The following is a 27551-nucleotide window of genomic DNA, read 5'->3' on the forward strand; positions in this document are numbered from 1 at the left end:
AATCATCTGGAGTGTATGCACGTTGTTCACACTCTGTATTATGGCCAACATGCATGCTTAAAATACCATCTGAATGTACGTGCAACGCGCCAATGACTTTAGACTAGTTTTCTCCTGGTCAGTGGAGCAATTGTTTTCTGGAACTGCAAATTAGCACCAGGGATTGTTTGCGCCAGAACACGCCTTCTTTTTTTGCGCTGAACCACACAGGGAGCGCAAGTTCATTCCTTAGTTTGCCCGCCGGTGTGCGTCGGTGGAAGGAAAAGTCCAGTTGCGCTGGTTGCAACATAGGTCCCAATGAGCTCGCTGCTCAAACTTCAAATACTTGGTCAGCATTTGCTGTAGCAGTTGCACTTTCAGAAAACCTCCAACTTTCTCTGCTCATGTGCGCTATATGTGAGCTAAATTGTACGGCAGCAGCATGTCTTACTTGCTCACAGCAGTGTATGCATTGGCAATAGCAATTCCAGTAGTGGCTATGCAGCAACAGCAGCAGCAGTTTCAGTAACAGCAGCAGCGTCAATAACTGCAGCATCAACAATAACCAATAGCAGGAGCAGCATCAATAGCAGCTGCAGTGTCAATAACTGCAGCATTAGCATTAACCAACACCAGCAGCAGCATCAATGACTGCAGCAGCATCAATAACTGCAGCATCAACAATAACCAATAGCAGGAGCAGCATCAATAGCAGCTGCAGTGTCAATAACTGCAGCATCAGCATTAACCAACACCAGCAGCAACATCAACACCAGCAGCAGCATCAATGACTGCAGCATCAGCCATAACCAACACCAGCAGCATCAGCAATAACAGCAGTAGCGTCAATAACTGCAGCATCAGCAATAACTGCAGCATCAGCCATAACCAACACCAGCAGCATCAGCAATAACAGCAGTAGCGTCAATAACTGCAGCATCAGCAATAACTGCAGCATTAGCATTAACCAACACCAGCAGCAGCATCAATGACTGCAGCAGCATCAATAACTGCAGCATCAACAATAACCAATAGCAGGAGCAGCATCAATAGCAGCTGCAGTGTCAATAACTGCAGCATCAGCATTAACCAACACCAGCAGCAACATCAACACCAGCAGCAGCATCAATGACTGCAGCATCAGCCATAACCAACACCAGCAGCATCAGCAATCACAGCAGTAGCGTCAATAACTGCAGCATCAGCAATAACTGCAGCATCAGCCATAACCAACACCAGCAGCATCAGCAATAACAGCAGTAGCGTCAATAACTGCAGCATCAGCAATAACAGCAGCATCAGCCATAACCAACACCAGCAGCGGTGTAACAGATCTATTTCGCAAAGGTCAAACATATAAACATTGCCATATCCATTACCATGCCAAACACTCAGAGAGTTGTCATTACAAAAATATATGTACGGGGTCAGAGTGGCATCCAGTCTATGGGCAAGGAGAGATAAACTATTATTATATGAAAGAATATATATATATATTATAATTTTATATGGATCGTATAATCCATTAAAGGCTCTCATATCTCAAAGAAAGATTTTTTTTTTTTTTATGTACGTTAAATGCTTCCAATGTAGTTTCATTTACACAATGTCATGGTCATAGAAACTGGAAAACAAAGACAATAAAAGCGTATACTCAATCTTCATTAACAGTATTGTGTTACCAGTACTGATGCAGTTTTATGCGGTATTTGATCTTGAAATTAGCAGATGATAAATAAAACGCATCTCAGATCTCTCGCTTTCGATGACGTGAAAAATCCATTACATTTGTAGAAATTCTATCCAAAATAAATAAATAATGATTGTTTCATGGACATAACTCATAACTCAGCATAAAAATCAGACGAAAATAGTATCATATACCTTCTTTAGCACAAAAAAAGCGTGAAAAAAAAGTGTTGTGACAGTCACCTCTCTAAACCAAACTCTCCGCTTACTGTACAAAAGTCACTCGCACATAATGAGCCGACTGCCGAGCACATGCGGTCACATTCAAACCACAAGCAAAAGAAGGAAAAGCAGAGAACATGCTTTCTGGTTCTGGAGAACACTGCCATCTCCACCCTGATGAGGGGAATGAGTTCATTTGCTAGTTTGTGTAGCATGATCGTACTGTGCAGTGCAACTTTGGCTGGCCGTGGAACAGTGACAACAGATTTACACACGCTTCTCGACACAGTGCAGTGCCGCAATTTCAGGCAGTTCTGCAATTTCAGGGGGCCTCACGGTTGACAGTTAAAGGCTGAAAGCTTGCTTCAACCCCTCCCCCCCCATCATCTTCAGCCTATCCTTTGCCCTACCGCCATGGGCAAAATGAGATAAATTCTCCTCTAGATTTTTTTCCACTGATCTGTTGGTTTAAAACAGCCGATCTCATGAGATGCCCTGTTATGATTTGCTTATGCGTGTTGCTGTGTTGACCGTATCCAAATGTGTCAGCTAAATTCAAGTCAGGGCACAAAACTTTGTTTTAGTAATAGCTGGATGCTTATGAACATAATACAGACAAGCTGATTCATTTAAGTGCAAGACTAAAACACATCCCAAAAGGCTTAACTTAATTGTGTGGAAAAGTTTGCTGCAATTTAAGGTCATTCACATTTTTATTCAAAGTCAGCAGAAATCAGACAGGAAAGGTGCTGTCAAACTGACACTGTATCAGACTCAACAGGGTTGTGCTGCCGTGCATGTGACTAATTGGTGTGTGTGACTAAACTATAGGTATATTCTATAGGAGGAGTCACTATGTGGTGAGTGCAGCTCTACATTGGGTGTGTGTGTATACAGCTGTGTATTATACATGTGAATCCTTTTGTGTAGATGAGTTCTAGTGTGTTACTGTGTTTGCCTGCTGCTGGGTTAAAGGTATGCCCATCTGTTGCTGACCATCAAAGTCTTTCCTCCTGTCAACAGGCCCCCTTGTATTATATAATAGCTTGCATAACTTGAATGCATATTTTAAAGCACAATGAAGCTCTAGGAGTTACTTAGAGATATGTTCTAATGTAAACCATGACAATGCATTTCAACAAAGTAATTGTCAGAATACATCCAAATTTAGGTTGATGGTTTGCTGCATGAACTTAATACTACACATTTATCTATGTATTTTGTCTTGATGTTCTCTATGTCAGAACAAAGTCAGTCTAATAAGTCCATGACTTAGTGAGTTTGAATAACCTTATTTTAGTCCTTCAAATGTTTATACCATTACAAGAAAAGTTTACATATAAATGTAACACAAAAATGTATAGTATATCCATCAAATAAAAAGTCATAACATATTTTCATTACACCTTGAACACAAGTGAGTGTCTCTTAATTATCTGAACCTTATAAGAAGTAGGTTGCCTTATTGAGCTATTATTATTAAATTGAGCAACATCTGTGAATGTCATACACAAATGTTTCTAGACAACCAGAAGTGGAGGGACGGCCACTAGCGACCTCACCACCAGCCACTGCTTGTGTGAACGCAGCTTTAAGGTGTGTGCTGCAGGAATATATTTTACATATATATATTTCATCCATGTGCTCACCATGCTGAATGATGGCATGCTCCAGCAGTCTGCGTCCCAAACGCTCGGCTTCCTCCCTGGTGGGCATTTCACCTTCCTGTATGAGCCAGTCTATGAACTCCGAGGCCACCAGTGTCCGCTCATACGTCACACCCTCCTCTTCACGCGTTTGCAGCAGGGTGTTTTCAGTGTTCATCAACCTGTGTAGCGAGAGAGTGTACTTACTTATTAGCATGTCAAAATATCAAACTCATTGCGTATATAATTATGAGACCATTCACCTCAAAACAGCCTGGTTCGAGAAGCGATTTTCATCAAATCAAGGTCAAAGTTCAGCAGTGCTGCTAAATAGGTATGTCAACAAAAGAAGAGCAACGGCACTCTCAAGAAATGTGACATTCTCTGCCATTTAAAGGCAGGTCCTGACAGATAAAAATCAAACACTTACATGTTTTCCACAAAGACTCGATGTTGTAAGCACACAACAGAGATACAAGTCTTCAGAGAAAATGTGAGTTTCTAAGAAACAACTGAAGAAAAAGAAAACACTTTCGCTGACTATCAAACCATTTGAGAACTGATAATTTGTGATGGAAGCATTTGCACAGTATATTTTACAAATGCAGGCCATTCGGGTCAAAATCGTCAAGAAAAAAACAAAAAGAGTATGATGCAGCTGAAACAGCTTGAGCAAACATCCACATGTGCTAAACAAGGGCACAAATGACTCACTGTCAGTCAACATGCAATGTGAGCCTGCGTAGTAGATGTTTGCCATGTACAAACTGAGTCTATTCCTGTGCCTTTCAAGGCAAACAGCGATTTCAAAACGTTAGCAGTTGAGAAACCATATATTAATGACTGACTTATGCAAGAATTTATATGTGGCATTGACCTAGTTGAGCCCCCTTAACGTTTTTTTGATATTCATTCTATCATAGCTATTCTGTTAGCAGGTCACACTTTTAACCATATCCTGAATGCTCTTCTTACATTAAAACCACAGATCTCGTTGTATGATATGTTTGTGAAAGAGAAGTTTTGTTTCTTGGTCTAAATATTGCTTAGTGTTGCAGTGCCCAAGTCATGAGAAACAATGTCCGGAGTTCTGGACCAGCTGATTGAACTGCCACTTGCCCCATACGGAAGACAATGTTTAAACGAATTCTGTTTCACACAAAAAATATATTATTTTTATGCAGCAGGAATTCATTAAATTGATTGAAAGTGATAAAGTAATTTATATACTGTATGTTACTAAATATTTCTAATTCAAATAAATAACTTTTTTTACTTATGTTAAAATTTAATTTTGTCATAATTTACTCATCCTCATGTCATTTCAAACCCGTAAGAAGTGTTCATCTTCAGAACACAAATGAAGATCTTTTTCATGAAATCTGAGAGCTTTCTGCCCCTCCATTGAAAGCCTACGCAACTACGCAAAAAAGTAATCCATGCGACGCCAGTGGTTTAACCTCAATTTTATCAAGCGACGAGACAGCTTAATTTGCACAAAAAAACATAATTTACCGCTTTATTTACAAAATATTCATCTCTAACAAGCGTTCACGCAACAACGCCTGCTCTGGCGTCAACACAACATGCAAGTATATAATATATATATATTAGGGCTGTGCAAAAATTAATTGCGATTAATCGCATCCAAAATAAAAGTCTGTGTTTACATAATATATTTGTGTGTGCTGTATATAATTATTTTGTGTATATAAATACACACACATGCATGTATATATTTAAGAAAATGTGTTATTCATATATAAAATATTTATATTTATATAATATAGATGATGTATTTATATATATACAGAATTTATGCGCAAATAATTCTTAAATATATACATGCATGCATAGGTATTTATATATACAAAATAATTATATACAGCACACACAAATATAGCCCTAATACAGCCCTAATATATATATATATATTACTATTTTTTATATATATATTTTTTTTTTAATCAAAGTAAGTTTAGGGCCATTTAAATTGTTACCAGGTGAAGTGAAATTGGAAAAAAGTTCCTTTGAAAAGTTCCTAGTTCCTTTGAGAATTATTAGTCCTTAGTAAAAAAAAAAACAGTAAATACACACATTATTCATTGTTTGTTTGCTTCTGCATACATTTTCTACATTGGTTGAATTCTATGTGGATGTCTAAGAGTAAAGGGAACCAGATGCTAATAGATGTTTTCGACATCTCAAAGACCTCCATTAGGGAAAAGGGAACAATCGACAAAAACACTGAAGCAGGAAGTTCTTGAAGCTATTTAAGGGGCCATACTCCTCTTTTTACATTTGGTTTTAGTAACCCAAGCCCACAGTATATACTGAGAATGCTGGTAAACAACCCTTTTTAAAATCTCCACAACACCAGGAAGGCATAAAAAAACATACCAAGGTCGTTGACAAAGGCTAATCACGGTTGCTTAGAGACAGATCCCAAAACATTCCAGGCCATTTTCTTATGTAGTTCTTGAACCTAGTCAGAGAGAGTACCACTTACTCTCAAAAACATTTTATTTTTATGCTCCATGAGCTGACTGAGATCTTCGGCGATAATGGGAAGCAAACCAAACAAGCTTCCCTAAGAGCAAAGTCGACAAATACTGACCACAAGCTCAAATGTGTCCATGGTGATTACATAAAAGCACACTGATGGTTTGTGTGACAGATGTCTCCCGCTGGACTTCATCTTCCTGTTATGCAAGAGCAGGGTGCTGTGACATCGAACTCATCCAGGTCAGGATCGCACAGCAAACGCAAGCTGCTATTGCAATGGGTTAAAGCTGCTAAACCATATTTGGCTCAGATTTATCTTGCTAAATATTGCAGAGAATATTGCACTAAATGCCAAAAAGTTTTTCAAAGAGACCTTCATTAGAGCTTAAACAGAAGTTGTTTTACAGGGCAAAGGTTAGAGTTAAATGAAAATATAAAAGTTATGACATTTGTGTCAATTAAATAAAATCTAGGTATCATTTCACAAAATAAGGCTAATTTATGGCTCGAATTGATACCATAAAATCAGTGTCATTGTTACTGTTTGTATCACTGTGTACAAGCCCGGAAGATCTTAAATGTATGCATTTACAAGACTAGTAAAATGGCATAAATTGTTATGTTGTGTTCTCTGAAGAAAAAAAATCTAAATCAAGTGATTTTTTTTTTTTTTTTGCTTAAAACAAGCAAAATTATCTGCCAATGAGGTAAAAAAAATCTTGTTTCAGTTTGAATAAAGATTATTTTTCTTACCTCATTAGCAGATCAAGCAAAAATTCACTCTTTTTAAAAATTTTTTTTTACTTATCTAGTTATCTTGATTTAAGAGTTTTTAGATACTGTATTTAGACTGATAACAAGACAACTAAGTAGCTTTTTTTTTTTGCAGTGAATGTTAATTATGAGAAAATTAAAGTGTCTTTTGACCTTGCATTTATATGCATGTAACCCTATTGTAGGAGACCTCCAAAACAAAAATGTAAAACTTTAAAATAGCATAACAGAGGCACTTCAAATATGTTACTAATTACTAAATTGCTTATTAATTAAAGAAATACTACATTACTTATTTCTCCTACCGCATGGCATATGCTACTTTCTAAATTATTATAATTAAAATATGCAACTGTTTAATTGTTGAGTCATGCACAACAGTTCATAACATACATAAAATATCTAGAATTATTCAAAAGTTTAGTTTTTTTTTTGTTTTTATATTGTAGACATGAACATTGAAGTTCGGGGCAAGAATAAAACTAATAATTTAAATTATTATAGCGTGGTTTTGTTCTGAGCTACATTAACAAGCAACAACTTGCAGGTAGAGCAGCTCCTTCTCAACGTATCCGGCTGGAACACAGCGTGCTCGATCACCTTGAAATCTGTGTTACTATGGACACTGTTGATTTACCAGACGGGCCCCATATGTTCAAAATCAATATGTACAGACTTGTGTCACATGAAAAACAACACTTTCACATCCTGTTTTAGTGGTGCAACTCAGTAGAGAGGAAACCTTGCTTGGTCCTCAATAATGGATTAAAGGAAGAGGAAAATAGAATGGTTAAGATTGAAATCACAGAGTGGTCTGGGGTGTTCACACTGATATGCTCACACAAAAATCGCTGCAAAAGATGCTTTCCAACAGGTTTTGGACTTGGACAAAAACTATAGAATAAAACCTGTTGGAAAGCAACCACAGAAACTGAAAATTCTCGGGCCAGCAGCATGTGTCCAAATTTCAATCTTAACTGTTCTATTTCATTAGAAACGATCTTAAAACTGGGCTTTAAGTGTAAAATACCAAACTTGTCCTTTAACAAGTGGGTATCAAAACAAACAGTAAACTATTAATAATTCAATGACCTCTCAGAATTGTAAGGGTGTATGAAAGCACTTACTTCTCATATATCCGTTGACCTCTCATAAAAACTTTGGCTTGACTGTCCAGTGGAAAGGTTCCGTCATCCTTCCTGAAACGGTAGAACAGCTTCATATCTTTGAACTCCTTGTGTTCATCACAAACTGTGAGGACAAATTCAAAGCAGGTTTGTTGTAAGTTAAGTGCAACTGAAAAAGTTAACAAATTAACAAAGACACTGCTACAAGCACAAGTCATGGTCTAAAGATCAATTTGGTTTCCTTGACAGTGTAACAGTTGAGAATGAGATCATGTTTTGTTGTACTTTTTCACATCAAATATTGAAGGGATTAATTATGTCATCACTTACTCAACCTCAGGTTGCTCCAAACCTGTATGACTTGCTTTTTATCCATGAACAAAATATGAAGTTCTAAAACAAACCTTGGCCAATCTTTTCCATATAATGAAAGTGAACAGGGACTGGGCCTGTCAAGCTCTAAAATTACAAAAACAATCAACCTAAAAGTATAACAAAAGTGGTCCATTTGACTTCTGTCATAATGACTGAAATTTAAGCTGTACTGCATGTACTGCACAAGTCAAAAGAATAAAAAAAGGGTATATTGATAGCATTTGATGTGAAGAAAATGGCATCAGATCACTTAAAGTTTGGCGAACAATTCTTATGGACCACTTTTATGATACTTGTATGGAGCTTGTTTTTGGAGCCCCAGGCCCCATTTACTTTCATTATAACATTAGCCGGGTTTAATCTTCATACAGGTTTGCCACAACATGAGTAATTAATGGATAAAAAAAAAAATCGATTCAACAAACTATCGCAATTTTCTTTTTTTTTTCCCCAGAATCAATATTAATTCATTTTAAATTGCTTTATTTTAGTCCTTTGTTATAAGTAGAGGGCCTGGCTTGACAATAGACTGCCCGATGAAACGAGACTTGGGACAGTTGACGCAACGGTCACTTTCCCAATCGAGAAAATCACAAAAGCTTATCACTTGCACGTGTTTTTAAGCCTAGTTAATTTAAATATTTAAATATCCTATTTTAAATATGCAAAGAAGAACTAATTTTAATAGTGTGAGAAGCTTTGTGTGAAACCTCATAAAAAAAAAAACGCCGCTTCTCAGACAGCGCGCCAATGTTAAATTGAGCTGTCTGTTACATCTTCTTGCTCTTGGACATACAGTATTCACACAAAACTACGTCAATAAATGCCAGTCTCGGTGGGTATCCTAGTAAACATAGTCTGCTATATATTGTGAACGTAAACGTTTGAGAAATAAAATGCATGTGTAACAGTATATTGGATCCATGCAGCTCTTAAAGTGACAGCAGCCTAATAAACCTGCTGCTGTCTTTGTTTTTAATGTTAATCAAACAACAAAGAACTAAGAAAAAAACACTCACTGCTCTTGACTGAGTAATTTTTGTAACTTTAATAAGGATTAATCCATATTTAATTTATAAGTGAAGACTATGCATAGCATTTTACATTTGATTATTCATTTTCTCTACCTGAAAATGACTGTTTTACATATATGTTTGAATTGAATTTACATATGTTTGAATATTGAATATGTGCTAATGCTCGTAATTTTATTATTTGTTCTTATTTTATTACTGACAGTTTACTTGTCTTTAAAAAATATTTGAAATATGTTAGGCAAGTCATTTTTGGTGTCACAATCATATTTAATAAGGTTATGGGAAGTAGGTGTATCATCCCAGCCCTAGTAATTAATGACAGAATGTTACATTTTGGGTTAACGTTACCTAGGGTGACCAACTGTCCTGTTTTCCCAGGACATGTCCTGTTTTCATATAACAATATAACAATTTTCTATCCATACAGAGGAGGCATAACCTACTTTAATTGTATTGAAATTAATAAGTTATCTTTGAGTAAACTTCGAGTATCATTTGAGTTGGCCCATGTGTTTGCTGGGCCGAGTGTCCTGGTTTTTGGTAATCAAAATATAGTCACCCTAACGTTGCCGTTAATATTGCAGAATACTAATATAGGAATTCAAATCTGTGTTGGACTAAGTAAACCCACCATGGTGAATGATGCTCTGGTCAAAAAGTTTCTGCATGATCGTGATGGCAGTATCTCTGTCAGAGGCTTCTTTGTGCTCAATTAGCCAATCAAGAATCTCCTTAGCAACAAAGCAATTCGGATAGGTGCGGAGATGATGCCTTCTGTCCTTAATCACCTTACTCTCGTGGAGCCGCAGCCTGGAAAACAAGGAACAAATCAGGCCAAGAGTCATCTTTCCACCTGTTTCAGTGTGATTTCTCCATTCAGCAACCAGCATTAAATAACTTGCAACACAAAAACCTGTAACATCATGACACACTTTTTAAAAAATGACCTCCATACCTACATTTACACAGCTATATCTTTCCTGGGTCAATTTATGAAGATTCGACCTAAAATAACTTCCCGATTGGTCTTTAAAAGTACAAAAGTTTTATAGAACAGATGGTTGACACAGAATGAGACAATTATAACATTGAGATTTATAATCCAGTTCATCTAAACTCAAATGTGTCATGTAATTAGACTATGACAGTTTCATTGAAATTCAAGTGCCCACATATGGTTTTTGGTGTCTTTAACAGCTATTATCATGGCTAAATTGTAAACATTATTATGTCATTATTATTGTGTAATTTGATCTTATGCAATAGCTTTATTGCACCTTTCACTTAATCCTCTGTGTTAGATTACAGAATTTATGACATCTGGGCATACAAAAGAGGATATGCTCCAAAAAAGAAAGAAAAGAAGTCAATGGGGTCAAAAATGTTGTTGACTTGCATTGCATGGACAAAAACAGTAACATTCAAAATATCTTTTTTGTGTGTTTCGCAAAAGACCCACAGGTTTGAAACAACATGAAGGTCTGAAAATGACATTTTTATTTGTGGGTGATCTATCTTTTTAAGAGGTGCTGGAACACACATTTTTCTTGTTTACAACCAAAAGAAAAAAAGTACTGTAAAGTTACAGTATGTTATGAACTACATAAGTGCCAGTAGAAGTTTCCATCATATCTTGTTCGAACACTGATAGCTACGTATTCTGAACTATATTATCAGCAACAAGCAGTCATACAGCAGTTGACACAACGGCATGGGGTTGACAAGTAACTGAACACCCTGTAACAAAGACTCACATGACCACAGCAGTGTGAAGCCAGTAGGTCATACTATTAAAGTGCACTTTGGCACTTTCTGACACGAACAACAGAGCAACCTGAGACACGTGATAGAACATTACCATAATAGACTGAGTGAAATGTCAGGTACGACTAGTGTTTTCCAATGCCAAGTGGTTGGCATCTAAAATGAGGCAAAGTTTGCAGTCATATATAACTAATGAACTAATAGTCCGAATTAATGATCGGTTGTAGACCATTTCATGTTATGCATCCAGTTTTTATTTTTGGATATAGAATTACTAGAAAAAATGGAATTTAAATCTTTTTTTTTTTTTACACGTGATGTAATATATGACATTTTTTCATCCAATCTGCATTAAATTTGAAAATACTACTAGATAGTAGCAACTCTAGATTATGCTGAGAAATTCAAAGCTGTAAAACATCTTTAAATTACATTAAATATATTTTAAATTAAATTATTTGGTAGCCCTAAAATACTAAAATAAAAAAAGACTTCAAAAGTACATCGACAGAAACTTCAAAACTCCACTAAACTAAAGCAAAAGATGACAGTGAAAATAAATGAAAATTAATTGAAAATAAAAACTAATTGAAATAAAAACTGTAATAATAATCCTGTATTGATGTTTGAGAGTGAGAAACTTTATCCAGTGTTGGACAATGTTACTCTACAAGAATTGGCTTAAGCCCCCATTTTATCTAGTTTATTTTAATTTTATTTCTTGTTTTATAAAAACAATAAACACTATTATATTGTCTATCAATATTGTTGAAGAGACACTTCCATATTTCTGGAACCCCATGCTGTTTATTTAAAACCTGTCGATAGGGGATTATCATGCTTCCGGGTTTCATGGGCGGGATTTGTCCACTTTGTGCATGTCCACTTCCGACGCAGTTCAACAATGGCTGAGACGAAGGCTATATATGTCACTGCTCTGTTCCACTTTGTAAATCTAACCAACAACGCCAACCCTACTTAAGTTTTCATGGATTCCCGACTGAATTGAGTATAAGGAAGAAATCAATTAAAACTTTAAAATAAAACAAGGTAGCATGTTTATTTGCAGCCGGCACTTTAGTGAATCAGACTAATTTACCAGGGATGACGTATAAATAAACTTAGTGTAGTCTGTCATCAGTTCGCCAGTGAGATCGGTAATTCAACGGAAGTGGCAGTGCACAAAGATTACTGAATCCGGAAGTACTATGTATCAGCGTGATAATCCCCTATTAGCTGGACTAAACCATGGACTTTAAGTATGCAATGACGGTGCGTCCTTATGAAGCCCCGCCCCTTTTCAGCGCTGCGCTCGTTGTGTTCGGTCTTCCGGTTTGTAAATCCACAGCATGAAGGTAAGATCTTCCGGATTTATGAATGCAAACGTTGCAATTCTCTTGATAACTTTCGTTAACTCTACAATAAGTAAATCCACTTCAGCAAGCACATAAAGTCTATTACTATTAATGAGAGAAAGTGAAACACGTAATATGGCGGAATAAGTCCCGCCTTCAAAATAAAAATCATTGCATCACTGCAGTTAGCGAATCAGAACAGTCAGTGTTCTGAGATGCGCTCTTGTGACTGAACATGCGCATTGGCAAGTCCAGCCTGGAAAATTGAAAATACAGGTTTTTTTTCATGATTCGAGCATTTAGCAAACAAAATTTAAGAAAGTGGTAAAAAATTATATGAAGTTGAATCGGAAGAACAACTTTGGAGAATTTAATGTTTGCCCATTCAAAGAGATAGGAGCTTTACTTGCATACTGCCTTAAAGGTTCAAAGATGGATGCCGAGTGAAATGACATGCCTTAGAAGAACTTTGACTAAACTCTGTTCTGACTACCAACAGTAAACCTAGAGCTAACCTGATATCAAGTACACCTGAGCTGGGAAAGGGTAAAATGTGGGTCTGCTGTGACTGCCTGATTACTGATTATACAAACCTGAGTCAGCTGTACATGGGAAAATGGAAGTGATACCAGCAATCGGCAGATACAACTGGTTCACTGTGACCTACAATAATAGAACCAGTCCTGTGGTACTGGTTTTCCCACAAAACTGGGAAATAAAATCTTTCTCTAGCCCACCACATGATGTCTTTACCTCCAGGGAGTCTGTTAGAAATTCAATAACATTATTATTATATGCACCAGACACCACATTCAGGCATTTGACATTATGTACAGAACCTAATAAAACAGATGAGCTTGTAAATAATATGTCTTAAGGTTGTTAGATAGTGTACCACTGAAAAAAAAAACAATGGTGTCCTGTACTGTGATTCAGAAATCATTAAGCAGATGTATTGACTAAACACCGTTCACTATCACTGTCACAGTTCACTATGAACAGAGCAGGTGTCTGGGAAAGGACATGGACTCAACACAGCTGTGTTCTCCAATCAGTCACATTACAAAAAAAATAAATAAAAATAATAAAACTCAGCAAGGTTGTGATCAACAGCAAACAAATAGATTTTCATTAATGTGTGCATCACAAAACTAGCTCCAGCAGATAGATCAAGGGCCAGTTGCATGAACATATCCCTTATGTTAAGATTGTGTCTTAAAGAAATACTCCACTTTTTTGGAAATAGGCTCATTTTACAACTTCCCAAGAGTTAAACAGTTGAGTTTTACCGTTTTCGAATCCATTCAGCCGATTTTCTGATATTTAGAAGAATATCAGTAACCAGACAGTTTCTGGTCTCATTGACTTCCATAGTATATATTTTTTTCCTATGGAAGTCAATGAGACCAGAAACTGTCTGGTTACTGATATTCTTCTAAATATCAGAAAATTGGCTGAATGGATTTGAAAATGGTAAAACCCAACTGTTTAACTCTGAAGGAGTTGTAAAATGAGCCTATTTCCCAAAAAAAGTGGAGTATCCCTTTAAGTACAGTATGACCAACTAAAGCATTGGGTCAAGGGGCAGTCAGTTTCTTTCTAGAAACAAATTAGACCAATCTACGTTTTTATATAACTGAGTCTGACTTGGAACAGTTTTAACAGTCTTATAGGGGTCATATAATAGTACATGCACTTTTACAAGTTGATTGTACTGAAATGTGTGTTGGCAGTGCCTGTACATAACACAACCATCATAAAATTATAAAAAATCCATCCAGTGTTTTTGTTTTAATCTCCTTATATGTATTCCTCTGTTTTAAATCGAGCCGTTCGATTTTGTGACGTCACTAAATCAGACGGCCCTCCCATGAGCTGTCCTTATATTCCGTCATTGTTGATACGCCGGAGCAGAATGGCGTCTAAGTGATTGTGGTGTTCTGTTCTTATCAAGGCAACACTCCACATGTGTTGTGTCAAACAACGAACAAAGAACAGAGGGGCGGAGTGAGCGAGGCTCATTATTATTTAAAGGCATATGCACTGAAACGGCATGCTGAAAACAGAGCTGGTTTTGACCAGGTCAAATTTGTGTTTTCTTACAATACTAATGAGAATTTTTTTTAAAGTATATAACAAAGTTTTCATTTAGACCATAATGATTCATATTAACTTATGTGATAAGTTGTAAGACTAGTCTTAGCCGTGCAACCGCCCCCAGGTTTTCCCTTATGGACAAACCCAAACAAATTATAAGATGAAGGAGATAAAAGGGCGGACACACCAATTTCTCCTTGAAAACTCCAAACTCTGAAAAGTTTTTGAATAAAAAGATTGGAGTCCGACATATAAAAGTATGACATGCATCAGGCAAATTTTGTTTATTTCACTGGAAGATCGAAATTAGCGATGATGTGGTCAAAAAAAAAAAGTCAAATGAAAAATGAAACACAAAAGATCCATAACATGCATTTACAAAACAGATAAGGCGAATTTAATTCCAACTATCAAGATCAACGTTTTTAAAATGGAAAATTGTGTAATGACAAATGGGTGTGCCAAATGCATGTTTTAATGTGCTACATCTATAAACCAACCACATTTTCATCCAAAATGTGTAATAAAAGATCAAAGTGTGCACATGCATGGTGTGTACACACTAATCTGAATTCATCTTTTAAAGTTGGCATGAAATGGAATTTGCGAGAGTCTTTTCTTCCCTATCGTGTGATCGTGATGTACTGTGTGGGCCGAGGGCTCTGAGGGGCCGTTTACACTACACCGTTTTCTACTAAAAAACTTCTAAAAAATTCATTTTGGCCATTGATTTACAAGACAACTGCGTTTTTGGCCCCTGAAACGCAAACTTTTAAAAATACGATACCACTATCATCTCTGTGTATACTAAAAAAATATGAATTTGTGAAAATGGTGACTGCGTGCATTACATGTTCAGTCAATAGATGTAAAGTGTTTCTTTACAAAGTGACATCGCCAACCACTGGCCTGGCATGAATCCTCTATAGAATACCTCTTTAGTACTTCTATATTTTGTCCCAAAATACTATAGTATTCCTATAGGATTACTATAATATTTTATACTAAAAATACTACAAGATTCCAACTGTTGTTTTTCATTAGGGATGTCTCATTCACATTTGCGTAATCAGCTAAAGATTGACTTGATAGGCCAATTGATACTACGTAAATGACGCCATCCATGAATCTGTCAACACAGTCCCTCAGCAACTTTTTACTACTGATCAGCGTTTTACAAAATCATTAATAGTTTGGAGTGAACCATTATGTACAATTGGTAAGTGACAAGGTTTTTTGGAGTTATAGTATGCAACATATATGATTGAGTTATAGGCTAATGTTAGCCTACCGGTGGCTATCGTGATGTCTCACCTGGAGATTCAACCAGATACCAGAATATATCTGGAAACGACACCTCCGCCCATTTGGTTGGGTCATTGACCCATCTTTTAATTAAATAAGGACAATCATACCCCATTGCAGTTAATTTTGCAATGTATCGTTGCCGGTCGGCAGGCGTCAATGCCTCGCAATAAGACATTTTTGTCATTCAAATACACACAATGTCCGCTGTGTTTTCCCCTACGCCGTCTCCGCCCTCAATACCCCCCAACTTTGACTAGTTGCCGACTGTATAGAGTGCCGAAGTTATGACGTCACTTTGTAGGACAACTCTTTGTTGAACACAAGTCTCAACTCTTTGTTGAACACAGATCTTATTTTTTGCGATTTTCCAAAAGTCTATCGGGCAAAATGCAAAGCTTTTCGATCGAGGGAACCCATGCGACACTAACTTCCAACTTTGTCCTACAAAGTGACATCATCACTTCGGCACTCTATTGCTGTGATCTCATGTGACAGTTGAGTGACAGATTGTCCCGCCCTCGCGCCACTAAACACGTCATCAGAGATGTCGCTGCAAGGAGAAAAAGGGCAAGTGGAAAAAAACATGTAACGAATAAATCATTTATAATAAATCCTGCAATATCCCATTAAAAAAAAAAGAATTGTTCATTTTTATGTAATGGTGACATCAAATGGCCACAGTGGCAAATTAAGAGATCTCCTGATAGAAACGCGCTCGCTCGCAGTTTCATTCATCGAGATCGTTCTAGTTTTGATGCGTGGCGTCGGTGTAATTGGGGTGTCAAGCCACCTACCGTAACTGTTCTCCTGTAACGAGGACTTCGGCCATGCGCTCCAGCTCAGCAGCCCTCTTCTGTGTGCTGTTCCCAATGCCGTCCATCTCTGACACCCGCGCTGAATATGGAATCATACCCGTGAATGTGACAAATCAACGTTTGGAGGAGAAATACGCTTCTCGTGAAACGAATTGACATGCACAGAGTGCTCACATTTGAACTGAGTATACTGAACACGCCTCTTACATAGCATATTAATTGGGAGAGGCTTGATGATTATGACAGCTTTAACATTTGAGGTAGACGAACTGTCCAGAATGAAATGAGCGAAAACAACACGGCGGCATGTTAACACGCCATCCGAAAGATTTAAATCAGACTCCATAATAAGACCGTCAAAACAATATAGGTATTGAGAAAAGATTGTTTACCTTATTAATACCAATGCAGAGACTTCAAACAGATCAGAAATTATGTTTGCAGAGGAAGACCAGCGATGTCACTGAAAGAGCATCACTGTTCAGTTGATAGCTGAATCCTAGTCGAAATAACTTGTGTCTTTTGTGTGCCATCAAGTGCCTTCAGCCATCACATGCGTTTCCATGCATGAACAGCAACCCTTTGCAATAAATCCCACCGAAGCATCAAACAGCAGATTATTTATGAAGACAGACTCCGGACGATTAATTTTCTTCATTCCATTGTGGATTGTTTACTATTCTCCAGTGAAAGCACGTTACTGTCTGTCCATGTTGCAGGGCGAGTCACCATCCTCATAGGGGGAGTCACCATGAGGGGCGGAGCCTGGGGCCCATCACTTTAAATGCCTAAACAAAAACGTGTTTTTTTAAAAGCACAACATATGTGAATGTAACTTTCTTAACATATAAGTTTAAACTTTTCTTTTTTAATTAAATTTTTAATTCAATATTTTAAATTAAAATTTAAATGTAGTTTTTAAACACTACTTTTTTTGCCATGCCATTTGTCATATTTGTTTTTTTTTTGTTTTGTTTTTTTTTTTGTTTGGGGGGGGGGGTTGCAGTTTTTCAAACGTAATTTTATTCTATACACAATTGTAATTTGCATTTTTAAAATAGTCATAAAACAATAGTAACAGATGCATAATAAGTAAAATTAACAAAACAAGTAAAATAAACTATATGTAAAAACAAATAAAAATATACATTTTATCATCTATCTATTTTGATAGATCTATCAAAAACTACAAATCAGTCCAAAGATGTTGTTTCATGTCCACCTCACCAATTTAGTTTTTCTAAAGTTGGTGTTTAAGAGTTTCAATGAAATATGGTAGCTACATGATGTGTGAAGAATGGGGACTGAACACTAAGAATCCAGAGTTCACTTGCAGTGCACATTTTTTGAGCATCACACACACTCGATAAATAAAATGAAAGAGCACATTTCAATGAAATCGTGTTATTTTTTTTTATTTATTTTTTTTTTTATTGAAGAAACATATACATTTACAAATACATTCAGGAGAACATAAAAGAGGTAAAGCAAAGACAAATTATACAGAATAGTTCCAAATCAAGTGCCATAAAAATAATTATATTAAATTACACAATTATAAAACATAAAATAAAAAAATAAAAAATAATAATACAAATAGAATAAGCAATGTATGATATAAAGCTGTTTAATCTTAACTATCAGCGCCATCTAATGGACTAGTGACGTTCACACACCTATGACTATTACGCGCCCGCCTGAAAACGCTCATTGGCTCGTCCTACTGTCAATCAACCTGAAATTTCTCTTCCGGTTTAAATATTGCGGGAAAGTTGAGTTGCCTACTGACAACAGCACAAGTGTTTATGTTCAGTCAACCCTGGATAAAACAATTTTGATAACATGAGGACATTAGAAGAGGTTCAAGCCACACTACAAATAGCTAAAGTAAAAGAAGAAGACCTGCAGCCCATCACTTACTGTCTCTCTTTTGGAGATAATGTGTCGTCGGGCGATTACTGTCTCCTGGAGCTGGATGATGCACTTTGTAAACACATCGAAGCTGGCAAAAGGTGAATAGTGCTTCGTTTTTCGTCAACTTACCATCTCAGTATTGTTTTGGACAGATGACGTTTTTTAACATAAATTGCTATTCATTGCATGCTGCATTCCCTTCTGGAAAAGAAGTAACTTCGGCATACTTAGTACGTATTACGAATTTAAAAGTATGCTTAAGTGCACAACTGAATGCATGTTGTTTACAATAAAGGAAAAGAAAGTGTACTTATGTGTGTTAAGATTATTATCCATAAGTCATGAAACTGTTGGCTACTCTCTTTACAGTAAGTACACTTAAATTACCTTTTATTTCAATAATATATTATCTGCAAGTACAGTTTATTTTTCTTAAATATACATTTAAGACTTGTAGTACACTATTTAATTCAATTAAGTGCACTTCTTTTCACAAGGTGTTGTTAATGTTTATCTGTCCGTTTATGTTTCTCATTAGTCTTGTAATCAGAGGTGATAAAGACGAGCATGCTGTTCTGTGCACTGAAGAAAAGACATACGACTTGAAAATTGCGGACACGTCAAACCTGCTCCTGTTTGTCCCCGGATGTAAAACTCCAGATCAGCTGCCCGACAGCTCAACACCTAAACTCATGCATGCACAGGTGTCTGACTGGAAAAGTTGTTTCTGAAGATTTGATTTTATTCTTTATAGTTGCTGATTATGGAAAATGTAGTGCTGATTGTGTGCATTGACAGATATGTTGTTATTTTCCAGATTTGGGGGTTTTCAAATAGTTATTGGGAGCTGAGAAAGCAGAGACCAAGGTTGAAGAAACTGAAGAAACTTCTCATGGAGAGTCCATATGACGGTCCAGCGGTGGGCATGCAGGAGGAGGCGCCAGGAGACAGAGTTAGTAGCCCGTACTCATTATATCGAATGAATGAATCGTAGCTTTTATGGGCTCTATGCACGGCGTTATTTCCGGTGAAGGATTAAGGATGCTCGATAACTTCCGCCGATCATAGAGTCCAATGCAATACCGAGAGTTTATATTGAATTTTATACTCCATGGTTATACTAATGAAACGTTAGTCACAAAAACAGATAAAACAGACACCCCTCGTTGTGTTTATGCTTCTTTTTAAAATTATATTAAATAAACATAACTATATATAAAATTACATCTAAACGTATGTACGTTTCGTTTCAAAGACGGGAGGACAGTAAATATTGAAGACTCTGCCATAATCCCGTTTTCTCCGGTTTTCCTCCGCTTTAATCTACACAACCGGAAATGGACGAGCATCCTTACGTCAAATGCGGAACTTATGCGTGCATATAGCCCATTTGTTAGAGTTATAAAAAGAGAGAGATGCGTCTGTGCATTACCTGTACCTGTGCGCAGTGTCTCTATTAACAATGAGTTACTAATCCATTTACAATGTGTGCACTTTTAAAAACTTTCTAGATTTAAGATAATTTATTGTGTGCATTCATTTACATTTTTCATTTTGTATTTATTTCATCTGTTAGTACACTATAGATGACCTTCTTGAGAGAATCCAAGCAAGTAGAGAAGAAATTGAGACGCATCTTCAAAATGTTCACGCTTGTGAAATTGATGGTGAGCTTTGGCAGTTTTTTTTTGTCTTTCTCTCTTAAAAAATGGATCAGAATACTTGGAGAAGACCATAAGTACATATTCTGTATGTAGTGTAAGTTTTATATTCTAGATATGGAAAGTGACATGAACTTGGGTGGGTTGCTGGTAGTATTATTACAAATAATTATAATTTGTAATTGAGTTGTATTTTTTTTATACTATTCTATTTATTTAAGAATTTTCAACTTAAAAGTTGTATAGATTAGAAAAGTAGAGGGTCATCTTATCCCAATTGTTATGTTTTCAGTTTTGTATTTTAAAAGCTAAATTGACAAATGTTAAAGTGATCTCTATTTTAATGCATAAAGCCTTTGTGTTTGTAGGATTTTGGAGGATCTTGGATTTTGATTATGAGATGAAGCTCCTGGGTCATGTGACCCAGCTGGTGGACTCAGAGTCTTGGTCTTTCAACAAAGTTCCTCTCACTGTTTGTCTGGAAGAGCTGGGATCCCTTGAGCCAAAGTGAGTAGATATGAAATTAAAAAAGTGTGACTACGGAAAAGCAGATCAGATTTATCCTTCTGAGAAAAAAGAAAAAAAAGAAAAAAAAGTTTACCGGTAAGGTTTTTGTTTTGTGAACAGAGCCATGATAGAACACTGTCTCAACTGTTATGGAAGATGCCACACCAGTGAAGGTCAGTATATTTTTATTTAGTTAACATTTACTAATAATATGGAAGCACTAATTTGGAATAATGAATGTAAGGACTCCTTTTTTAATTTTCATTAGATGGTCAGGTGATGTTTGCACTGGATGAGGACAAAGTATGTAGGGCCACAGCTCAGCTGCTCCTGCAAAATGCTGTGAAGTTCAACCTGTCGGAGTTCCAGGAGGTTTGGCAGCAGAGCGTTCCTGAAGGAATGAGCACTAGACTGGATCAGCTCCGGGTGAGGACTTTAGTCAACTCAACAACACTTACACAAACACTGACTAACATCAGTAACATGCTCCACTAAGACCATAAGTATTTCTCAAGAAGTATGTTCGTGTCTGTTTTTTTGTCATTCAGGGTTTAGCTCTCTTAGATCGAAGCTCTAAACCAGAGACCATCTCGCTGCTCTGGGTCGAAGATTTGCCTGAGGACACACTGGAGCGATTCAACAGACTCTTCAGCCTGAGAGAAAAATGGACACAAGATGACATTGAACCCTACATACAGTGTGTATTTCGACATTTGAATTGGTTTAAAGAGGACCTATTATGCTTTTCTCACACCAAATGGAGTTATTCTCTAACTTCCTGAAATGCCTCGATTTTAGTCATTAGTTTGGGAACTTCTGGGAACAAACATGTCACAATATCCCTCATTTAAAAAATTCCTGCCTATGGCATATGCAAAATAAAGGAGCAAGGCCTGGTTGAGTTACTGTAGTTGTGTGTTAAAACTCGTGGTTATGGTAAGGTGTCTCATATTTCCGAAACGCACTCGAAGCTGTCAACCAATCAACACAATGGTCCAATCAGAGCACATTGCTGTTTTTGGACAGAGGTGCTTTATGGAGACACAAACTGAACAGTGTTACTGACAAACTTGGAATAGAGGTGCTGCAACAATGTAAAATATGTTTAAAAATGTGTTTTTGAATATTCATATATGAAAGGGCATAATAATTTGTAAATGGGCATAATACGTCCTCTGTAAACAATTATTATTATTTTCAAACAATACAATGCAATATCAATATAAATACATGTGCAATAAAAATAATTACTGTTGTGTATGTTGGCAAATTTCTTAAAAATTGCAACAGCTGAACTGCCCTATGGCAACTGCAAGTTTTCAAAAAATGAAAATATTTACAGACATAAGCCCCAACTGATTGTTGTTTCTTCAACAGAGATCTCTGTGGAGAGAAGCAGACCACTGGAGCCCTCCTGACAAAACATGCCCGTTCATCTGTGCAGAATGGTGTTAAGGTGTACAATTCAAGAAGACCTGTAGCAATTTAATAACAAAACAAATCACTTTAAAGCTACTTATTGTTGCCTTTTATGTTGAGTCAAAAATAATAAACATATATTGTTATACCGTATATCTTCGTGTGTATTGTTATTTGTACACTACTGATACAATAAGCCTTAAAATTACTGTGTATGGTTACAGTTGGTTTAATGTTCATATTTTATATCATTATTTTTGCTTTGATTGATAAATTAAGCACATAAGCTCTCTGATCATGCCAAAAGACATCCATAACTCAAATTTTTGTTTATAAAATGTTTATTTGTAACTTAGGAATAATCACATGTTGCAGGTTTAAAAAGCCTGCATTACAGCATAGATATTAATGATACAGGTCAGAATATAATCAAAACAGTCAACAAATGTTAAATGTATGTTACATTATATATACCATGTTTCATTGTAGGCCTATTTATGTTTTGAAAGTGAGAATTAGACCGTTTATATAAGAATCAAGTACATCAAATATAATTTATCAATGAACAATTATTTGAGATATATTGATTTTTAAACATGGAGGGCAAGTCCATTTTAAAATTAAACCACATGTTCTCCACTGAGCAAAATTACTCCCAACCCAATATACTGTGCGCTAAAGGGTGCCATGTGCGTTGGATTTAGACGAAATTTCAAAAGCGTTACTATATGACGCCCTAGGATGAGAACTCGTTAGAACTTAACTCTATTCTTGCGAAAAAGAATTTTATACAAGCGTGGTTAGTAAACTTCTTTTAAACAAGAAATAGACTTTCAGAATATACTTCTCCGAAATATACTTAAAATTGCAGTTTCATATGCTTGAATTAAGTATATTTGGCCTATACATGTACTCAATGTTTTGATTGTGAGTGTAAGTGTGTTGTGATTGTCGAAATATTTGGTAGCTAACCAAATATATTAGCCGTTGACATAAATGTAATTATTTCAATTAAAAAGCTTGTGATTTGATTCCGATCTTGATTAATATCGATTAATTTGGATAAATATCAGGTACAGTAGCTGATAGACCTGTGTTTGTAGGATTTTGGAGGATCCTGGACTTTGATTATGAAATGAATGGTCTAATTTATGTCACGTAATGAACTGGGTGTCTTAAGTTTTTCATACTGTGCACAGACCTTATTGTATTTTTGCTGTATGTGCTAACTCATCATTTTTTCAATGAGGCATCAAGAAAGTAGCCTCGTGAAGGGACGCCATTTTAAATGATTTGAACATGAAGAGTTAAAGAAAGACATACACAGACTAACAGGAAAGGTGGTCTGCCACATCCTTTAGACATCATTATCATCTAAGACCACCAGCCTATAAGTAATCACCCTTTAACAGAAGTCTGATTTCCGCACACCTCACAATATGGTAATGTACCTTTTCTAATTCTCAATACAAGTTAAATGTTAAATGATAAGTTTGCTTGGATTGTCTTGGTGTCCATCTGTCATATTGCCAGTACATAATATTTCCTTCCCACTCTAGTCTCTATATTTTTAAATAATAATATTTTTGCTCTTACACAAACATCCTCAGATGCTAAAAATGCTGTCATTCGTGGTCATCTTAACCGTCGTGCTCCACACTTGTCTGAGTGAGCTGGACATCCTGCACCCATCTCAGCCCTGCACTGAAGTGGAGAACCAGAACGCTTACAACACTTTTCTCAGCCGACACCTACGCAAGGACATCCCAACTGATCTGAACAAAAAGAAATGGCAGAAGTTCATTACAAAACTTAACAGCTGGAAGAGGAAGAAACAGTCTTTTTTCCGCTTTACTGAATCAAAGAGTGTCATAGCTGTGTGTTCATCAGGAGGAAAGATGTATAAGGACAACCTCTGCATCAGCAAGCAATCTATTTCTTTTTTCACTGTTGAGATCAACAGTATGAAGAAAACAGTCAAAAAGGTGAAATTTCACAAACAACATGTTATTCTTGCTTGTGATAAGATTGACAACAAATGTTTACCTGTTCATTTCGATGAAAATACAGAAAATAGTAAACCAAATAATAACAGACGAGACTGCAGTAAATTAAATCTGAAGGCAAATGCAACTTCTGTATATGAGGGAGTGTTTCCCTGGCTCTAAGGTAACTGCAGACAAATTACCTGTAGATTTCATTTTTCAGCATCTCGATATTCCTTTTCTGTATAACCATTGATGCAATTGTTGATGAAAAATATAAATAAATATGATTTATAAAACTCAATCTCACTTTTATGTTTTAGCATGGTCATGTTCACAGGACATCCAGGGTAAATTTAGTATTAAAGGTGAAGTAAGAGATTTTTTGAAAAAAAAAAAAAAAAAACGCTGTTGAAAGTGGACCGAAACGAGCACCACAACACAAATGTAGCCAGTCAGCAGTAGGGGGCGTATACACTTATGATGGGGGTGGAGGCAGGCAAGAGGGAGATTTGAAGAAAGACTGTAGAAAGAGATGAGAAAAGAAAAAAAGAAAAAGATGGGTCATGATAGCCTGGGTTTCCCCAAACTGCCTTTGATTTTATTTTATTCGGGCCAATCACAGAATGGGGAGGGACGTGCACCCGACAATGTCAATGAGACGTGGTCTGACGTTAGCCAGGCTAGAGTTATGATCAGGCGGAAGCTTTTCAAACAAGCAGGTCTAATAGCCTGGAGTTCAACCAACTCTGAGTTAAAACTTGAAATGTGAGTTGACTTACCCTGAGATGGGAAACTCGAGTTTTCGGTTACAGAACAGCTGAAATGATGCAAATGTTGCTGAAATGTTGACTGACTCAGAGTTAAGCGGGTGAGCACAACTATAAAAAGACATTATCAATGGAGCACAGATATTATGAGTCACCATGGTAACAGCACCAGACAAATAGAGGTCTGCATATTTCTCACCAGCAGCATGGAAAAAAAAAGAAAATAAATAAGCAACACAGCTGTGGCGGCGATCGAGAGAGTTAGTTTGGGAGAAAATAGTTGCTTGAGTCAATGCATAAGTTTACATTTTAAGTTATACAGTGTTGGGTGTAATTACCAAGCAATCTAAATATTGTAATTTAGTTCAAGGGATTTAAAATAACATTTTTAAAAGGTATATTTTTAATGTAATGTTCTTTCTCGACACACTTGGTCATACCAAGACCCATGAAAAGGTGGGTGTCCGCTTTCAAATGAACCCAACACTGTATGAACCCAACACTGACCAAAGAAAACAAAAACAGGACGTGATGTCATGTGCGACCATTAATGTCCAACCATAAAAAAAACAGAATTCCCAAGCATATCTATTTTTTCTCGTCATAGTTACAATGTTGCCCATTACAGATCAGTACAAGCATTGGAACCTCATTATCTTTGTTTGTGTCTGTGACGAAGAAGTTCCTGGTGCTGTTTTGAAAAAAAAAAAAATACCTTCATGTACACATAAGCAATGACTGTGTTTAGCCCAACACAGATTGTTCTGTTGCAAAACCCTTCTGGAACAAAAATATATAAAAATATCCTGCGAAATATATTACATAATACATTTCCATTCATGGGACATGGGAAAACTAGTGTTTATATTTTTCAATATACTGCAATATATGCATTGACCAAAAATAGCATTACATGCACTATTCACAAAGTTTTATCTATAGAACTTTGTATATTGCACATACATGGTCCCATATAAATGTTTTGTGTAATGAATATATTTATCTATATATGTGTGTTTATACTGCCTTAGTAAATATACAAGCGAATATTAATCGTCAAGCACATGTGACTCGGTGTGGTGGGAGGGGGCCCCCAAATCAAATTCTGCTTAGGGCCCCCAAAAGGCTTGGGCCGACACTTGGCGAGCAGCTTTATCTGATGGTGTTGGACATTTGTTATATATAGCAAACCTTTCTCCACTGTTCCAGTCGGAGAAGGGCCCCGCCATAAAACTGGGCCCTGCAATGCCCTAATATGCTGTTCACTACAACATCGTAGCAACTAACACAAGTTCTGTTGTTACCTGCATTCAACAAATCTTCTGTTTTTTTCTGAAACCATAGTTTCATGACATCACAAAGTCGTGGTTGAAACTGCAGCTCTCGATCTGTGGTTAAAAGGCCGAGTTTCATGTTAGTATGGCATATGGCCTCTTTTTGCTTTGCAGAGTGCTTTACTTCCCCTGAACATGAAAGCTAATGTGCTAGTCTGGACATCTGAGAAGAACTAGAAGCTGATGACATACCTCCACCTACATCAAGACAGACCAACTGATCTGGAAAATAATAACTTTATTTTATACTTTACTTTATGGTTTATTGATAAAATCAAGAGCAGAAAAAGGACGATATACAGTCTTTTCTTCACTTCAATGAAAAGGAGGAAAGCCTACATCAAGGCAACCTCTGAGTCTGCATCAGAAAACCCCAGGGGTGTTACTAGACCCTGTGCCCCAATAGCTTATAACTGATAAATCCTTATATGTGTCAGTGGAGATTACAATATTGACCTGAGAATCAATTCTTAAGATCATATTTCAGCAATCAATCATGTAATATGTCTTCTATCAGCTGATTAGATTCAGAATTAGCGATGCCAGATTTGAGAATCCAATCTGTCTAACATTTTTGCAAAAAGGTCTGAAATTGTTCTCTATTCTGTTTAATTCATTTCTTACAATGAAACAGCAATGGGACATTTTTTCAGAATATATTTGGATATTTACTTACAATCTATTGAAGGAAGCAAAACTTGTAAATGTCTTCTCGTTTGTCATCAACGACGCCGCTCTTTAGTGCATGTGAATGACTCTATACCCTATAGGTAAAAACAATTTATATACATTTATATCCAAAACAGTATTTTTAAAAAGTATTACTTCTACTTTATGTAGTAAATATACTAATATCAACATACTAATAGTAAACTTGTGTTTCAATACTGTTTGGGACTAAATTATCCCACTTTATTATATAAAAAGTATATGTTTAAGTGTATAAGTGTAGCAGTAGTAAAACTAAAAGTTAAGTGCAGAACTAGTTCACAACTATGTTTCTCATTTGTAACCATTAAGAATACTAGTATTTTAATACCACTACTGTACATTATTTTGTACACTACTGTACAGTACACTTTGAAGTAGGCCTAAACTCATTTAACATTTTATGTATACTATGTTCCTATTTATAATTTTTTGATACTTGAAATACTTTTACCATTTTAAACATAGCTTCATACATCCTTTTTTATTGACACTTGAATTTTTTGTTTCATAAAAAGGCAACACTTTAAACAAAAATAAAATCTGCACAATTATTCTAT

At 36.2% G+C, this 27551-nt stretch overlaps 2 protein-coding genes across 3 annotated transcripts in view; one reads left to right on the top strand and one right to left on the bottom strand.

Annotated features, from left to right (window-relative positions):
- The window catches only part of deptor (DEP domain containing MTOR interacting protein), a 32099-nt gene extending 14680 nt beyond the window's left edge, over positions 1-17419 (bottom strand). The window contains exons 1-5 of one of the 2 annotated variants that reach the window (XM_039680232.2): positions 17086-17419; positions 16673-16772; positions 9986-10164; positions 7943-8066; positions 3540-3718 (exon numbers count right to left, since the gene is read on the bottom strand). In XM_039680232.2, the coding sequence (XP_039536166.1) occupies positions 3540-3718; positions 7943-8066; positions 9986-10164; positions 16673-16758 (568 nt within the window). In that variant the 5' untranslated portion in view covers positions 16759-16772; positions 17086-17419. Of the gene's footprint in view, positions 1-3539; positions 3719-7942; positions 8067-9985; positions 10165-16672; positions 16804-17085 lie in introns of those variants that run through there. The other variant, XM_039680224.2, reaches the window with a different exon arrangement.
- Positions 17420-18434: 1015 nt separating this feature from the next.
- On the top strand, positions 18435-22347 carry dscc1 (DNA replication and sister chromatid cohesion 1). Its single transcript, XM_039680211.2, has 9 exons — positions 18435-18705; positions 19146-19311; positions 19425-19559; positions 20184-20274; positions 20637-20775; positions 20896-20948; positions 21044-21201; positions 21324-21472; positions 22153-22347. The coding sequence occupies exons 1-9, from the start codon at positions 18536-18538 to the stop codon at positions 22262-22264; spliced, it is 1173 nt and encodes a 390-aa protein (XP_039536145.2). The 5' UTR covers positions 18435-18535; the 3' UTR covers positions 22265-22347.
- Positions 22348-27551: the final 5204 nt, after the last annotated feature.

The sequence above is a fragment of the Pimephales promelas genome, chromosome 12, assembly GCF_988280905.1.
Source record: "Pimephales promelas chromosome 12, fPimPro1.hap1.1, whole genome shotgun sequence".
Lineage (NCBI taxonomy): Eukaryota > Metazoa > Chordata > Actinopteri > Cypriniformes > Leuciscidae > Pimephales > Pimephales promelas.